This window comes from Herpailurus yagouaroundi, unplaced genomic scaffold (assembly GCF_014898765.1).
Source record: "Herpailurus yagouaroundi ecotype Mexico unplaced genomic scaffold, PumYag 207, whole genome shotgun sequence".
NCBI classification, from domain to species: Eukaryota; Metazoa; Chordata; class Mammalia; order Carnivora; family Felidae; genus Herpailurus; species Herpailurus yagouaroundi.
In genome coordinates this window covers 5,500,727-5,517,073 of record NW_024412438.1, presented here as the reverse complement: position 1 = coordinate 5,517,073, position 16,347 = coordinate 5,500,727, and the positions used below count along the sequence as shown (strand labels likewise).

Here is a 16,347-nt window from a genome sequence, read left to right as displayed (position 1 = left end):
AGGGCCGGAGGGTGCCCGGGGGGCCATGGCGCGAGCGCTCGCCCGCCGAGCTGCCCGCTGAGGCCATGCTGCGACCCCGGCGCCCCGGGCGCCCCGCCGGCGCCCGCCTGCTCCCGCTCCCGCCGCTGCTGCTGCTGCTGCCGCTGCTGCTGCCCGGAGGCCACGCGGGGAACCTGACGGTGGCCGTGGTGCTGCCGCTGGCCAACACCTCGTACCCGTGGTCGTGGGCGCGCGTGGGGCCGGCCGTGGAGCTGGCGCTGGCCCGGGTGAGGGCGCGGCCCGACTGGCTGCCCGGCTGGACGGTGCGCACGGTGCTGGGCAGCAGCGAGAACGCGCGGGGCGTCTGCTCCGACACGGCCGCGCCGCTGGCCGCCGTGGACCTCAAGTGGGAGCACAGCCCCGCCGTGTTCCTGGGCCCCGGCTGCGTGTACGCCGCGGCCCCCGTGGGGCGCTTCACGGCGCACTGGCGGGTGCCGCTGCTGACGGCCGGCGCGCCGGCGCTGGGCTTCGGGGCCAAGGACGAGTACGCGCTGACCACCCGCGCGGGGCCCAGCCACGCCAAGCTTGGGGACCTGGTGGCGGCGCTGCACCGACGGCTGGGCTGGGAGCGCCAGGCGCTCGTGCTCTACGCGTACCGGCCCGGCGACGACCAGCCCTGCTTCTTCGTGGTGGAAGGCCTGTACGTGCGCCTGCGCCACCGCCTCAACGTCACGGTGGACCACCTGGAGTTCGCGGAGGGCGACCCCCAGCACTACTCCCTGCTGCTGCGGACCGTGAGACGCCAAGGCCGAGGTGAGGGGGCGGCTCTTCCTCCCGAGGCTGCACGGCCCGGCTCTCTCCGCGGTTCTGCGCTCCCCGACTCCCCTTCCCCCCCCCCGCCCCCCCCCCACCTGCTTCCCACCGCTGCCTCCGGAGTCGCGGGAGGGGCGGGCGGGGGATGCCCAGTAGGTACCCTGGCCTGGTGCCCATCCCTGGGAGGGATGGGGTTGGGGGGAGAACACCCAGTAGGTCCCCCGGCTTGGTGCCCATCCCTGCTCCCCTCCTCCACTTCTGGTTTCCTCCAGCAGCCTCTCCCCGTCCCACACGCCCTCTCCACCCCCAGTCCCCTCTCTGCTGGCCAGCCTCCCCCTCTCCCTCCCTTGCTGACCCCACCTTCCCCACCTTTGGCTCCACTGTTGCGGCTCTCCCTATCTTTGCTCCTTCTTCCAACCCTGCCCACTGACTCCTCCCAGCTCTCTTCACCTTTCTCTTGGCAGCCGGCAGCCGCTGAGGCCCTAGCAGTCCGGAGTCCACAAATTCCCTGGCCTGAGTTCCCCCTCTGCACTCTGTCGGGATCTAGGCTCCTGTCTCTCTGTCTCTCTCTGACCGCCCCCTTCCTCCCCAGTTATCTACATATGCAGCTCCCCAGATGCCTTCAGAACTCTGATGCTTTTGGCCCTGGAAGCCGGCCTGAGTGGGGAGGACTATGTGTTTTTCCACCTGGACCTCTTTGGACAAAGCCTGCAAGGTGCACACGGTCTTGCTCCCCACAGGCCCTGGGAGAGAGGCGATGGGCAGGATGCCAGTGCCCAGCAGGCCTTTCGGGTGAGGGTCCAGGCTGCAAGCCCAGGCTGTGGGACTCTGTGCTGGTGGCACATAGTTTCTGGGCACTGGGTCCCTCGGGGTCTGAAGGGCTCTAGAAAAAAGGTTCTTGACTGCTCAGGAACTTTGGTGAGGGAGGCCAGGAAGGGTGCGGGGTGTAAAAAGGTCTAGGAAACTTCAGAGCTAGGAGGCTGAAAAGATGAACAAATGGGCTTGAGGTGGGAGGGTGTTCCCATCCCACAGACTGACGGGACTTGAGGAGTCATCCCATTGGCTCCCCTGCTTTGGAGCAGGCAGTGCCTCACAGGTGACATGGAGTCCATCCACTCCGACCTTGGGCTAAGCGGAGATGCACTGGGGAGGTGGCCCAGGGTACTGGGAGGACTGGGTCATCGCCCAGCTCTCCCCTCTCCACTGACCCCTTCCTCAGGCCGCCAAAATCATCACATATAAAGAGCCGGACAACCCTGAGTACTTGCAATTCCTGCAGCAGCTAAAACACTTGGCCCAGGAGAAGTTCAACTTCACCCTGGAGGACGGCCTGGTAAGGGGGGTCCTGGGACCCTGCAGCATGGACTCCACACTGCCCTGCCGGTGCCCAGCCTGTTCTCTCAGCCACCTCCGTATTCCCAGGCCTCCCCTTCTTCCCCCCCCCCCCCCCCCCCACCGTTCTCACCTTCTGATAACTAAGGGGACACTGAAGGGTCGGTCAGCCTCCGGAACTCAGGTCCTCATCAGTAAAATGAGGATGATGTGTCCTGCTCTGTCTGCCTAGAGGGATTCAGAAGTGGAGGTTGACGAGGAGGTGTCTTTTGAGTAGTCAAGTCTCTGTCCACGGAAGGGGGGGGGGTTTCTCCCGTCTCCTCCCAAGGTCCCAGCGCCGCCCAGATCTTCCCACGCTCAGGGTGTCCCCACTGAGCGCCCTTCGTGGATCCCACCCCGGCCAAGCCCCCTTGTTCCTGCAGATGAACACCATCCCAGCGTCCTTCCACGATGGGCTCCTGCTCTACATCCAGGCAGTGACAGAGACTCTGGCACATGGGGGAACCTTCACTGATGGGGAGGCCGTCACTCAGCGGATGTGGAACCGGAGCTTCCAAGGTCAGCGGCTGGAGGTGGCAGGGACAATCCACCTTGGGGCACCCCGAGCAGGAGGCCATGAGAAGCCTCCAGCCTGCCACTGCGGGGGTCACTCACCCATGCCGGCCCTTTCCTGTCTTCTGTAAGGGAAGCTCCACGACTGCCTCGTTGCATGAGGAAGTCCTCCCAAGCGCCCAACCTCAGTCATTCCTGCTGCTGACACGTCCTTCTTGTTGTTGTTATTATTATATGTGACATATTACATATGCGTTTGGAGGGCAAGGCAAAGAAGATCGGGGGGGGGGGGGTGGAGATCAGGTAGGGTGGGTACCCTCCTGAACTTCCACGTCCTCAAAACACAGCCATCTTCCTCCATGCCCAGGGGTGACAGGATACTGGAAAATGGACAGCAATGGGGATCGGGAGACCGACTTCTCCCTCTGGGATATGCATCCTGAGACTGGCACTTTCAGGGTAAGGGTGTGCCCCCAGAAGACAGTGCCATATAGGCAGGAAGGACGTCTTGCCCTCCCTCCTTCCCCCAGGGCATCTGTCGGCTCTGTAGTCACTCCACCACGCTTGCTCGCTCGCTTTTGGAGAGCCTTGGGTAGAAGAGACCCAGCTCTGGTCTGGGGGAGCAACCAGAATGATAGGGACTCACAAGCATTACCCTTGGGGAACCCCGGCTCTGAGGAGGGGGCACAGCCCTAACTTCAGGAAGTCCCACATCTCCTAAGACAGGCAGGCCCCTCTCCCAGCAGAGACAGGCTCACGTGGTGGCCACACAGCTCATTAAATTCAGTCAGGAACAGGAAGGAATTGAGGCCACAAGTGCTGAGGAGCAGATCACTCGGGGAAGACTTCCTGGAGGAGGGGTACGTGGCTTAGGCCTGCGAATGTGGACTGAGAACACTGCCTTTTCCTGTTTCCTATGTGCTTCAGTCCAAGATCATAAACTCCCTGATGTCGAGTCGGGGTTCTACGTGGAGTTTTCTTCATAAAGCCCTTGAGTAATTTTCAGGTTTTTCCACTCGGGTGACCAGGGTATGAGGGGCTTGGTAAACAGTGGACAGCCCAGACACAGGCCGGGGAAGCAGAGACGGGGGAGGCCGCGCAGCTCCACTGGACGGGAAGCGCCGCCCCAGGCCTTGCCCTCCTGCCACTCCTGCCCTCCCGTAGGTGGTTCTGAACTACAATGGGACCTCCCGAGAGCTGGTGGCCGTGCCAGGGCACGAACTAAGCTGGCCCCTGGGCCACCCACCTCCTGACATCCCCAAATGTGGCTTTGACAACGAGGACCCGGCTTGCAACCAAGGTGACTGCCTCTTGCCTTCCAGGCCTCCGTTCTGGAGAGGCTCCTGCTTCAGGAGTCAGATGGGTGCTCCTCTCCCACACTCAGGGCTTTCCGGAGGGACATCTGCCTTTTTCTTCCCTTCACTCACCTTCCTAGTTCACCGAGGGACTATTAGAAGGTTCCTCTTTCCGCTCTCTAACCCAAATCTCCCCTGCTGCAACTTGGACTCTTGTGCAGACCACTTTTCCACACTGGAAGTTCTGGCCGTGGTGGGCAGCCTCTCCCTGCTCAGCATTCTGACCGTCTCCTTCTTCATATACAGGTGAGCTTTGGAGGCGGGTGGGGAGTGAGGCTGGGGGGCCTGGAGAACTAGCTGACGAGGTGGCAGGGACCTGCAGGGAAGCGGGAGAGGTGGCGGAAGGCCGAGGGAGGTGGGGGAGGAGACGAGGCTAAAAAGCCGCAGGGCACAGGGAGGAGAGAAGAGGGGCCGGAGGGGTCGGGAGGGATAAGGCTGTGAGAAGAGCCGAGCAGGCGAGTGGGCTGGTCCACCCTCGCCTCCGGCACACCTGCTGGGGAGCAGCGGTTCCAACCCTGCGGGACTGGGCCCAGGCACTTGAGCAAGGCTGATGTGCACGGAGCGGAGAGGGGAGGTGCAGGACCCCCACCCTGCCTTCTGGTGGGAGGCTGGCCTGCCGCGCAGACGTTAAGGACACAGGCCTGCGAGGAGGGCACTTCCTCGCACGATGTTTCTTTTTGTTCACGTAACAATGCTTTGAAATAAATGTCGAGGTCGCCCATTCCCAAATCAGGACGTGAGGACGTGAGACTCAGAGACACGAAGTGGCTGCCCAAGGTCCCCGGGAGGCAGGCAAAGCCTGGCCCACACCTCCCGTCCGTCGGTCTCTTAGCACACGCTGCGACCCCGGGCTCTGAGGCCCGGGGTCAGGGGTTCAGACGTGGCTCCCCTGTTCACGCCCCAGGAAGATGCAGCTCGAGAGGGACCTGGCCTCAGAGCTGTGGCGGGTGCGCTGGGAGGACGTGCAGCCCAGCAGCCTCGACAGGCACCTCCGGAGTGCAGGCAGCCGGCTGACGCTCAGCGCGGTGAGGAGCCCCCGTGGGGGTGGGCGGGGGGGGGGGGGGGGGGGCCGGGCAGGGGGCCGGGCAGCGCCTGCTGGGCAGTGCCGCCGGCGCGCTTCCGATCCCAGCCCTGCCCTTTCTCGCTGTGTGACCTTGGACAAGTGCTGTTCCCCTCAGAGACTACCTCAGATGGCGGTCACGTGCACAGAGCCTCCTTCGCAGGAGGCTTTCAAAGGCCAAACACGGTAGACGTGAACATACATTTTTAAAAAAATAAACAGGGGCGCCTGGGTGGCGCAGTCAAAGCCTCTAACTCTTGATTTCGGTTCAGGTCACGGACTCACGGTTCGTGCCCTGCGTCAGGCTCTGTGCTGAGAATGTGGAGCCTGCTTGGGATTCTCTCTCTGCCGCGCTCGCTCTCCCTCTCTCTCCCCCTCTCTCTCTCTCTCTCTCTCTCTCTCTCAAAAGTAAACATTTAAAAAAAAAAAATAAAAAATGAGGAAAGGCTCTCATGATGTGGAACGAGAAGCAGGACGGCCGCGAGATCAGGCAGGGCAGTGAAGGCCAGAGCTCAGGCAGCCAGAACGGAGAGCTGAGCCCATGGCAGGGCTCCCAGGCTGACCGGTCCCTCCTGCTCTCTGTCCCTCCAGAGAGGCTCCAATTACGGCTCCCTGCTGACCACAGAGGGCCAGTTCCAAGTGTTTGCCAAAACGGCGTATTATAAGGTGGGCCAGGGGAAAGACTGCGGGTCCTTGGGGTGGGCAGGGCTGCCCTCCAACGGCTCAGGACGGGCCCCAGGGCCACTGTCAGCAGTTGCCGTCACCACCACTGGGCCATCTCACCATGCAGCCTCCATTCCTTGCCCAGGGCAACCTTGTGGCTGTGAAGCGTGTGAACCGTAAGCGCATCGAGCTGACTCGTAAAGTGCTGTTTGAACTGAAGCATGTAAGTGGGGCTGCGAGGCAGTGGCCTAGGAGAGGTCCCAGGGACACAGGAGGTGGGGGGACCCCAGGGTGTCTTAAGAAAGGGATGGGCCCTGCATATTGTGCTAAGAGAGAGGGTTCCAGAGGGGAGAAGAGACTAGTAGAGGAAGCCTAGAGGAGGTTCCTTGAGGGGCTGTGCTCGATGCCCCTGGTGGGTGGAGGGATCAGGAGGCAGAGTGAGCCGGAGGAGGTACCGCAGGGGGAGTCACCGGACTCCTAGAGTGTCTGCAGAGAGTGAACGGGCACTGAGAACACTGAGAGGCCCCTGAGGGTGGAGGGCCACTTGGTGAGGAGGGACGTCTCTGCCAGGCTCCTGATGCTGGCTTCCCCCCGCAGATGCGGGATGTACAGAACGAACACCTGACCAGGTTTGTGGGTGCCTGCACTGACCCCCCCAACATCTGTATCCTCACGGAGTACTGTCCCCGTGGGAGTTTGCAGGTGAGGGGACAAGAGGAGGGGGGTCAGGAGATGTGGGCCTAGCCCTGGTTCTGTTCCCCGCTGCCGTGTGACCCCCAGGCAAACCTCCTCCTTTCTGCCCTTTATCTGCCCCATCTGTAAACGGGGAGGGGGGCACTAGAGTGAATCCAAGTTTTTGTCTTTTTGTGCCTGGGCCGTCTTTGTGTGACTGGGCCCCTGCACCCCTCCTGGGGTCTGCCGGGTGCGTGCCTCACTCTTATTGCCCAGCAGGACATTCTGGAGAATGAGAGCATCACCTTGGACTGGATGTTCCGATACTCTCTTACCAATGACATCGTCAAGGTAAGCCCGGAATCCCCCATGCGATGTGTGGGGAGGGGCCAGGCAAGCGTCTCCCCTGGCCCTGGTTGTAGGCCTCACTTACACCGAAGACCTCGGCCTCCGCAAATTTCCAGGGTATGCTGTTCCTGCACAATGGGGCCATTTGCTCTCATGGCAACCTCAAGTCTTCCAACTGTGTGGTGGACGGGCGCTTCGTGCTCAAGATCACTGACTTCGGGCTGGAGAGCTTCAGGGACCCGGAACCAGAGCAAGGCCACACCCTCTATGCCAGTGAGCCCACACTCTGCCCCCTAAGACCTGCCCCCCTCCAAGCACAGCCCGGCGGGGGCAACTGATGCCAGGCCTCTGAAGGGCTTGGCATGCCATTCTGGATTCCTGCTTTGGCTCATTCGCCAGTGGAAAGGGGAGCCCGACGCAGTGGTCTGGAGGCTGTGTCTTTGTAGCATTCGGCCTGATGGCCGCACACTGCTCCAGCCACGTCTTCTAGGACCTTGTTCCCCCCCCCTCCCCGACACACCCCCACCCCTCAGCTTTAGGGCCCTTCGCCCGGTCACTCCTGACCTCTAACCTGCAGAAAAGTTGTGGACAGCCCCTGAGCTCCTGCGAATGGCCTCACCCCCTGCCCGGGGCTCCCAGGCAGGTGATGTGTACAGCTTTGGAATCATCCTTCAGGAGATTGCCCTGAGGAGTGGCGTCTTCCATGTGGAGGGTTTGGACCTTAGCCCCAAAGGTGAGAGGACCATGGAGTCCCCTAGCCCTGCCACAGCTGCACCTGAGCCCGGCCCCAGGGTGAGGGACCCCTGCAAACACCACCACACCTGCCTCCTGGAAGGTTCTGTTGCTGCTAGTGACTCCGCTGTCTGCCTGCCCGCCTGCCCCGGGGTCCCAGCCTGCTCCTGGACCTCCCCTCTGTGTCTCTCACTAGCCCTGGGCTGGCCCCAGCCCTCAGCCCCTCCTGCCTCACCACAGAGATCGTGGAGCGCGTGACTCGGGGTGAGCAGCCCCCCTTCCGGCCCTCCCTGGCCCTGCAGAGTCACCTGGAGGAGCTGGGGCAGCTGATGCAGAGGTGCTGGGCTGAGGAGCCGCAGGAACGGCCCCCCTTCCAGCAGATTCGCCTGATGCTGCGCAAGTTCAACAGGTTGCTGGTGTTTGTGTGTCCCCCTTGCCCAACAGCTACCCTGTGCCCCACACTTAAGTCTTTTCTCCCAGCAGTGGCAAGGGACCCCACTGCGGCCTGTCGGCCCCTCCTCAGTGGTACAGAGCAGAGGGGAGCACATACTCTTGTCCTCCAACCCAGCCCCGGGGGCCATCTGTTGCACTGTGCCCCACAGACCCCCCACACACCCCTCTGCCAGCCCGTGTGCCCACACTCTGTCCTCAATTGATCCCTGTTCACCTGTTTCTAACTTGCTTCTGTTCAACAAAGATGAACGAAGTAGCCAGTATCTCTGGAGCTTCCGGACTCTGGGGTCTCAGAGATGAATGGAACTTTCTTCCTACCCTTTCCCCTGCCACGCCCACCCTGCCATGCTCCCCAGGCCTGGCCTTCTCCGCTGCCCTGCACAGGGGCTGACATGGCAGCCTGGGTCTGGTGAGCTGGGGAGGGCGCTCTGGGCAGCTCTCTCACCGCCTCTGCCCTGCTCCCGGGGCCTCAGGGAGCACAGCAGCAACATCCTGGACAACTTGCTGTCCCGCATGGAGCAGTATGCCAACAACCTAGAGGAGCTGGTGGAGGACAGGACCCAGGCCTACCTGGAGGAGAAGCGCAAGGCCGAGGCCCTGCTCTACCAGATTCTGCCCCAGTGAGTGCCCACGTGTGGTGACCCTCTGCCACCCTGTCCCAGCCCCACCTCCTGCGCTTATCCTATACCTGCCCCTGACCCCACAGCTCAGTGGCTGAGCAGCTCAAGCGTGGGGAGACGGTCCAGGCTGAAGCCTTCGACAGTGTGACCATCTACTTCAGCGACATTGTGGGCTTCACGGCCCTGTCGGCAGAGAGCACGCCTATGCAGGTCAGTGCGGCACGGCCACAGGTGAGGGCCAGGCAGGCTGTGCTTGGCCAGCCTTTCTGTCCCATCAGGACCGCCTTCCGGTCCCATTTTTCCCACTTGAGCCCAGATGGGCTCCCTGACTCCATACCCGTCTTGGCTTCTCTTCCCTTCCAGGTGGTGACCCTGCTCAATGATCTGTACACCTGCTTTGATGCCGTCATAGACAACTTTGATGTGTACAAGGTGAGGGTGGGAGCAGGGATGGAAGGGGACAGAAAGATGGTGATGGGCAGGGTCAGAGAAGGGTGACAGGCAGAATGACATAGAGCCTCAGGAGAGGAGACCATGGGACATGGGCAGAGACTGTTACCCGGAGACCCAGGGACAGGCAGGGAAAGGACGCCACAGATGAGGTTACCAAACACATGTGGGGCGGCACAGGGAGGAGAAATTTCCGGTGTTAATGCCCTGCATCCTCTGGTGGGCCCGGCAGGTGGAGACCATTGGCGATGCCTACATGGTCGTGTCGGGGCTCCCCGTGCGGAATGGGCTGCTTCACGCCCGCGAGGTGGCCCGCATGGCCCTGGCGCTTCTGGATGCTGTGCGCTCCTTCCGCATCCGCCACCGGCCCCAGGAGGAGCTGCGCTTGCGAATCGGTGTCCACACAGGTGAGGGAGACAGATGGACAGACAGACAGACAGACACACACACACACACACACACACACACACACCTGGATTCCCAGGGTCCTCGGGTCCACCACTTGACTCTCATGGAACACCCCTCCCCACCCCCTCCAGGACCCGTGTGCGCCGGCGTAGTAGGGCTGAAGATGCCTCGCTACTGCCTCTTCGGAGACACAGTCAACACCGCCTCCAGGATGGAGTCTAACGGGGAAGGTAAGGTGGCTGGGCTGCTCGCAGTGGCTGGAGGGACAGACAGGCTTCAGCGAGGACGGCCCCACCGGCGGCTCACCCCCAGCCAGGGTACATCACCTCCAATCCATCAGAGATCCGCGCCCCCCCCCCCATCCAAAAGTCTTTCCAGGCAGATGTTGGACTGTTGCCCTGGTCCCCACCCTCAGGGCCCCTCTGCTCCCTCTTGCATGTGGCAGAGGGCTAGGTGTAAGTCTCTGCTCCACCATCCACACAACTGTGGGTCGATTTGCCACACTTCCTGGAGCCTCAGTTTTCCTCACCTGTGAGAGAATAAGACGCGCACCTTAGAAGAGTTATGTGTGAAAACCATATGCCATGACGAGGACGCGAGTCATTCAACTTTTCTGAGCTTCAGCTGTTTATCTCTAAAACAATACCCATCTCAGGCTCGTGAGAAACCTAGCACGGGCCGCGGAGCACAGTAGGTACCTAGGAAAAGCTTGCTGCCCTCTCCTCCTGCCCGGAGTCTTGCGTCCGGCTCCTCTTCTACCCTCCTGCTGTGTGCAATACAATTCAATTCAGTAAACATGCACTGAATGCCTGCTAAGTGCCAGGCCCTGGGGTACGAAGACCACTCAGACCCCGTGTCAGCTGGCGGGGCCGGGGGGGAAGTCCCTGGAGACCCCATCCAAGCCTCATGGCAGGAGATGGGCTACTTTTCAGCCCAGAGGGTCTCTGGCTCAGCAGATACTCCCTGGTCACTGTGTCTGGGGCAGTCAGAGCCGGAGGAAGGGTCTCACTGAGGTCCTGTCTTCAAGGAACACATTCTCAGAAATGTTTCTTTTTTTTTTTTAATGATTTTTTTTTTTAAGGTTTATTTATTTTTGAGACAGAGGAAGACAGAGCATGAACGGGGGAAGGTCAGAGAGAGGGAGACACAGAATCTGAAACAGGCTCCAGGCTCTGAGCAGTCAGCACAGAGCCCGATGCGGGGCTCGAACTCACGGACCGTGAGATCGTGACCTGAGCCAAAGTCGGCCGCTAAACCGACTGAGCCACCCAGGTGCCCCTCTCAGAAATGTTTCAACAGCAAAACGAGGCCGCTCAGATGTATCCCCCAGGAGTGGTGGGAGCGGCTATGGACAGAGGCGTGGGGGGTACCAGGTCGGGAGTCAGAGCCTGGGTCTGACCCCCACAGTTTGGGCCTCAATTCCCTCCTTCACAAGATGAGCGTTGAAGTAAACGAGAGTGACAGCAACCACTGCCAGGAATGCTTCCTGCGTGCCAGACTCTGCTGAGATAGTCGGTTAGCGGTTCGTGTAGTCCTCATAACAGGGCCTTGACACGGATACTGTCACCATCAGCATTTGTTGGACTAGGAAAATGAGGCACAGAGAGTTTACATTACTTCTCTAAGCAACTGTCCCCGCTGGGATTCACTAGACAGAGCAGGACCCAAAGTCTGAGCCCCTAACCACCGTGCTACACTGTCTGTCTGGAGCCTGGTAACACGCTAGAATGCTATCTACTGGAACTTTCTTTCTATAATCCGGGTTGTCCATCACAGTAGTCTCTGCCACAGGATGCTATTGATCGCTTGAAATGTGCTCGTGCAAATGAAGCCCTGGATTTTTAACTGTATTTAGTTTTAATTAACTTAAATGTGAATGGCCACCGGTGACTAGTGGCTACGGTGTTGGGCAACGCAGCCGTCAAATTCTGAGGGAGAGGCCAGAATGGCCAGACTCCGCGTGCAGGGGTGGGGCTCTGAAGGAGGAGGCTTCCTGAGAAAGAATGGAGTCCTGCAGCTCCCAGTCTCCCCGCTCCCATTGCTTCCACCCCCCACCCTCCCTTGTCCTTCCCAGCCCTGAAGATCCACTTGTCTTCTGAGACCAAGGCTGTCCTGGAAGAGTTTGGTGGTTTCGAGCTGGAGCTTCGAGGGGACGTAGAAATGAAGGTAGAGAGGAAAGCCCCTACCCTCACCATCCCTTGTGGACCAGAGGGTGCCTCCCCAGACCCCTTCTCAAGCAGCCAAGCCCACTCCCATCCCGAAGCCTTTCCTCTGATTTGGGGAAGTGGGTCAGTGCGCTGCTCCCTACGCCAGCCTCCTCTTCTCTCTCCCTCCAGGGCAAAGGCAAAGTGCGGACCTACTGGCTCCTAGGGGAGCGGGGCGGTAGCACTCGAGGCTGACCTGCCCCCCCTCACCTTGGCCTTCTACACCCCCTTCCCTGCGCCAGAGGCAACAGAGAGGTTCCAGGTCCTGGCCTCACTCACAGCAGCCCCACCACTGCCAAAAGGATCGGAGAAGTAGTTTGAACAACCCAAACGTGCTAACCCCAGTGGAGACACCAGATGTGACCTCTGGTGGAGGACTGGTGTTGGGGAGGACTCAGAGTTCATGGGACTGGACCAAAGCACACAGTCATATCCAGTGGCACATGCGGACAAGTGTACCCACTCTCCACCCGGACTCAAGCCAGGCTAGAGTGTGGACTCCACTTTGAGACACTGTGACTTCTATGGGGAGGGGGAAGAGCCACTTTAGAGGTAACAGGAAAGGGGACTACAGGTGAATCTAGGGGGTGAGGGGAGTCCACGTCTAGGCCCAACCCACATGGGCCACAAACACCCCCCCATGCCCCCCCCAGCACTGAATACAGTGCACAGGGGAAGGGCAGCCCTGTATGCCTTGTTTCTCCTGTGAGCAGAGACCATGAACATCTTTATTCCAGTGAATGTCTCTGGAAGGACAGCGGGTGGCCAGAAAACACAGCCGTGCTCCCTGCCCTCTGTTCCACATAAGATGCTTCCTGAGCTGGGGAGTGCAGTGTCTGAAATCAGCTTCAGTTTCCTCAGCCAGGATCTACGTGACAGCCTGTGAATTACCCCAGCAGTGCTGACGCTCTTGGTCTAAGGACCTGTTTACACCCTTAAGAATTATTGAGGGCCCCAAAGAGCTTTTGTTTATGTGGATTAAATCTATCCATATATATAGCATATTAGAAATTAAAACAAGTCCTTATTAACTCATTTAAATAATAAACCAATCATATGTCTATATATTTCAGTGTCTTATCAAGGACATTCTTAAGAGAAACTGGGTTTTTAGTTTTTATTTTTTTACTGCCAATGTATGGTGATGAGGAACAGTGACTCAGTGCCACCGCCTTGGTTTGTGCAAAGACACCAGCAAGTTAACCCTCGTGGCCTTCCTACTATCAATATACCTGTCAAGTCACGGAGGCAAATGGTGTATTAGCCTGATTATGCAGATTGTTTTGAACTCATCCATCCCCTGAAAGGGTCCTGTGGACCACAGCAGATTGGGAACGGCTACATGACCCAGTGTTGGGCATACAGTAGAAATACAGTGAGTGCGGGGACTCCAAGGAGAGGCTTGGGAGCCAGGAAGGAAGGATGCATCCTCTCTTACCTCAGTTGAGATTTGGGGACTGTCCACCCGCCCCTCCACTCCCATGCCAGTGTAGACAAATGTGAATGGTAGTGTGCAAAGCGAGCCTCAGCTGGCCCTGCTCCAGCCGCGCCCCCCCCCCCCAGCCCTTCCTGAGCAGGCGGGCAGGAATGCGAACGAACGCGGGGGAGAGGTGGCCGAAGCTTCGCCTCCCCCGCGGGGAAGGAAAGTGCCAGACATTGCTTCAGTGCCATCCATCAGGCGCAGACAGGCCCCTCCTCCGAGCTCCCAGAGCCTCTTCCCGGAGTCCACGCCCCGCGGGACCTGGAGGGCGGGCGGGCGGGCGGGCTGTGTTCAGGGCAGCGGCGGTCCGGGGTGAGGAAGGAGCCAGCGCCGTCCCCCCACCTCGCCTGGTGCGGTGACTCCCCTCGAGGTTCCGCGCCCCCGGCCCGCCGCTTGAGGCGCAGCCGATCGGGTTCTCCGCTAGCGCGAGCTCAGCCCCCAGCCCCCCCCCCCCCCCCCCCCCCCCCCCGGTGCCCCGGTAACTACGCACGCCGGCCGGGCCGGTTGCCCCGGTAACCACGCACGCCCGGCCGAGCTGCTGGCTGCCGGGAGGGGAGCGGAGGGACGGCCGCGGGCGGCGAACGGGGGCGGGGACGTGAGAGACCCGGGCTCCGGGGGGAGACTGGGAGCGCTGGACGCCCGAGGACTCCGTCCAGAGACACAATTGCAGGAAGTGGCCGGTCAGATCCTTCCGGGGCAGCCTGGCTCCACCGCGCGGGAGCTCGAGGGGAGGGGGCTGCGGCGGGAGAGCGGGGGGGGGGGGGGGAGGGGGGACGCGGGGACAGGCCCAGGCCGCCGGGGACTCCTGCAGCTCGAGAACTTTCCCTGCGACCGAGGAGACTTCCTTCTGGGGGAAGGCCCTGCCGCCGGAAGACCTGGGAAAGCCATTGCTGAGGGGAGGGGTCCTCGGGGATCGGGGACCTCCGCCCACAGGAGGGGCGGTTTCCCGGGCTGTCCTGCGGAGCCGTCTGGAGGGGTGCGGGGCTGCAGGCTTTCCCTGGAGTACGATAAGGGAGAAAACAACAGTCATCGTTGGCGCTCAGCGGCGCCTGGCGGATGACAAGGGCTCGCACAGGCATGAGCTCACCGGCCACGTGACTCCTGGGAAGGGGTGGGGTAGGAGGGCCCCGGCCGAGGTCCAGCTGTGGGGCAGGAGGGAACCCCAGCCCGAGCAGTACCGCAGAAGACACTTCCCCTCTGCAACCCCTCTCTTCTGTGTCAGAGAACTTGGGTAATGCATTTGTCATAGCAGTACTTCCGGTAATAATCTAATTATGTTTAATGATTTATACCTTTCAGGACGATTTGTGGAATCTAATTAGCAGCGGAGGTCAGTTTGCAACCTGAAAGTCTTTTTTATTTTTAAGTCATTTCTTAATTAAATTTCAAGAGTTGTAAGATTATAACAATAAATAATTAACGGTAAAAAAAAAAAAAAGTACCTAATTCCTTGCACGGAGGTATTCATCTTATTTGAGTTGGAACCAAATTAAGATTCCAGGCGAGGTGTTTGCCACCAAGATGAAGGGTTGGGATACTGATGAATTTGGTGTTGCACAAGGCAGAAGCCAGGATGCTTTCGAGGAGAATGAGGCTACAGGAAGAGGGGAGATGGGAGGCAGAAACCTGCTTGACTTGTAGTACAAACCCAAGGTTTAGTGAGATGGTCCAGATAGGAAGAAGCCCCACTATCCAGTTCCCTATCACACACATTGCACCAATTGTCGGTGGGCTGGTTGCCCTTTAAGGACCTTTCCAGGGCGCCTGGGTGGTTCAATCGGTTGATCGTGGGACTCCTGATTCTGACTCAGGTCAAGATCCCTGGTTCTTGAGATCGAGCCCTGGGTCGAGCTCTGTGCTGAGCGTGGAGGCTGTCTCTCTGTCTCTGTCTCTGTCTCTGTCTCTGTCTCCCTCTCTCTCCCCTGCCCCCTGCTCGTGCAAGCACTCGTGCACATGCAAGCGCATGCGTGCTCTCGCTCTCCCTCAAAACAAAACAAAACAAAACAAAACAAAACAAAACAAAACAAAACCTTCCCACAGCAGATTCCAGAGTTGTGTACACCTGTCAATCACTGTGGCACCCCTTCTGGATTTGATGCAACTATCCAACTATCCCACTATTACTCTGTGCCTTTGACTTTTTTTTTTAAGGTTTTGTGGGGTTTTTTAAATGTTCATTTATTTATTTATGAGAGGGGGGAGGGGCAGAGAGAGAGGGACAGACGCTCCGAAGCAGGCTCTGCGCTGTCAGCACAGAGCCCAACTCGGGGTTTGATCTCATGAACCCTGAGATCACCACCTGAGCTGAAGTAGGCCGCTACTCCATTGAGCCACCCAGGCGCTCCTGCCTTTGGCTTTCTTTTGTAAAAAAAATTTTTAATGTTTATTTTTGAGAGAGAGACAGAGCACAAGTGGGGGAGGGGCAGAGAGAGGAGACACAGAATCCGAACCAGGCTCCAGGCTGTCAGCACAGAGCCCCACGCGGGGCTGGAACTCAGGAACCTAGAGATCATGACCTGAGCTGAAGTGTGCTGCTTACTCCATTGAACTACCCAGGTGCCCCACCTGCCTTTGACTTTAAAATGTGGACTGCATACCAGCACTCCTTGGCTGCTATGTCCTATGATCAGGTCAGCTTTCTTGTCTCAGTCAGCCAAAGTCCCAGCAGGCCAGAACCAAGCCAAAAGACCACAAAGATCTCAGGATTCAGAACTGGAACAACTTCAAACCTCTATCAAGTGAGAGGCAGTGTGATGTTAGTTAAGAGGCTCCCTCTAGAGATAGCTGGCCTGGGTTCAAATCCCAGCTCTGCCCCTCGTAATCCATGGAACCTCAGGCAAAACCCTCAAAATGGGAATGATCATAAGACCTGCCTCATGGGGGTTGCTTTGAGGATTACGAGTTAATTCCTCCCATTACATGCTTAGAACACCTACTGGCTGGTGATAGAAACTAGTTAAGTGTTTGCGAGTGTTATGAAGAGTCTCCGTTATGCGAACCATACTGCTAGGATGTAAGGAGTTCTTGATGTCCAGAGAACATTTGGAAGTGAGATGCAGGACATGATTAGACCCCTCGATGAGAGGTTATAGTGAGATCTACAAATGTGAGAGTTAGAAGAAAAAGTAGAGGTCATGTAGTCCAACTGCCTATCCTGGGCCAACAGCCTTCTTAAAATATCTGGGTTTTCTTTGATGTTCTGTCAGAAAACTTTCAAGGACTTGGA

The 16,347-nt window shown here is 59.1% G+C and overlaps 2 protein-coding genes across 6 annotated transcripts; one reads left to right on the top strand and one right to left on the bottom strand.

Moving 5' to 3' along the window:
* Nucleotides 1–7: 7 nt before the first annotated feature.
* Nucleotides 8–12,708, top strand: NPR1 (natriuretic peptide receptor 1). 5 transcript variants are annotated; one of them, XR_005783931.1, is made up of 24 exons: nt 8–792; nt 1,385–1,584; nt 2,012–2,125; nt 2,547–2,682; nt 3,044–3,135; nt 3,420–3,536; nt 3,841–3,976; nt 4,193–4,277; nt 4,936–5,056; nt 5,683–5,757; nt 5,900–5,977; nt 6,352–6,456; nt 6,703–6,777; nt 6,891–7,047; nt 7,352–7,507; nt 7,747–7,915; nt 8,433–8,579; nt 8,666–8,789; nt 8,943–9,011; nt 9,262–9,436; nt 9,569–9,667; nt 11,512–11,603; nt 11,774–12,193; nt 12,379–12,708. XR_005783931.1 is itself a non-coding variant. In XM_040452888.1 (23 exons), exons 1-23 carry the CDS (start codon nt 66–68, stop codon nt 11,834–11,836), a joined length of 3,309 nt encoding a protein of 1,102 aa, XP_040308822.1. In that variant the 5' UTR covers nt 8–65; the 3' UTR covers nt 11,837–12,708. The 5 variants fall into 5 exon arrangements, 4 of the variants coding, with proteins under 4 accessions (XP_040308822.1, XP_040308821.1, XP_040308824.1 ...); XM_040452888.1 differs by having other exon boundaries at nt 6,706–6,777; nt 11,774–12,708; XM_040452887.1 differs by having other exon boundaries at nt 11,774–12,708.
* A 594-nt stretch (nt 12,709–13,302) lies between these two features.
* Nucleotides 13,303–14,361, bottom strand: LOC121015467 (WAS/WASL-interacting protein family member 3-like). Its single transcript, XM_040452357.1, has 2 exons — nt 14,209–14,361; nt 13,303–14,118 (listed from the first exon to the last, which is right to left on the bottom strand). The coding sequence occupies exons 1-2, from the start codon at nt 14,359–14,361 to the stop codon at nt 13,303–13,305; spliced, it is 969 nt and encodes a 322-aa protein (XP_040308291.1).
* Nucleotides 14,362–16,347: the final 1,986 nt, after the last annotated feature.

Coding starts and splice junctions, on each gene's coding strand:
- NPR1 (XM_040452887.1), top strand. CDS start 66: ATGCTGCGACCCCGGCGCCCCGGGCGCCCCGCCGGCGCCCGCCTGCTC. Junction 793..1,384: donor CGTGAGACGCCAAGGCCGAG/GTGAGGGGGCGG, acceptor CTTCCTCCCCAG/TTATCTACATATGCAGCTCC. Junction 3,977..4,192: donor GGACCCGGCTTGCAACCAAG/GTGACTGCCTCT, acceptor ACTCTTGTGCAG/ACCACTTTTCCACACTGGAA.
- LOC121015467 (XM_040452357.1), bottom strand. CDS start 14,361: ATGCATTACCCAAGTTCTCTGACACAGAAGAGAGGGGTTGCAGAGGGG. Junction 14,119..14,208: donor TCCCAGGAGTCACGTGGCCG/GTGAGCTCATGC, acceptor ATCGTACTCCAG/GGAAAGCCTGCAGCCCCGCA.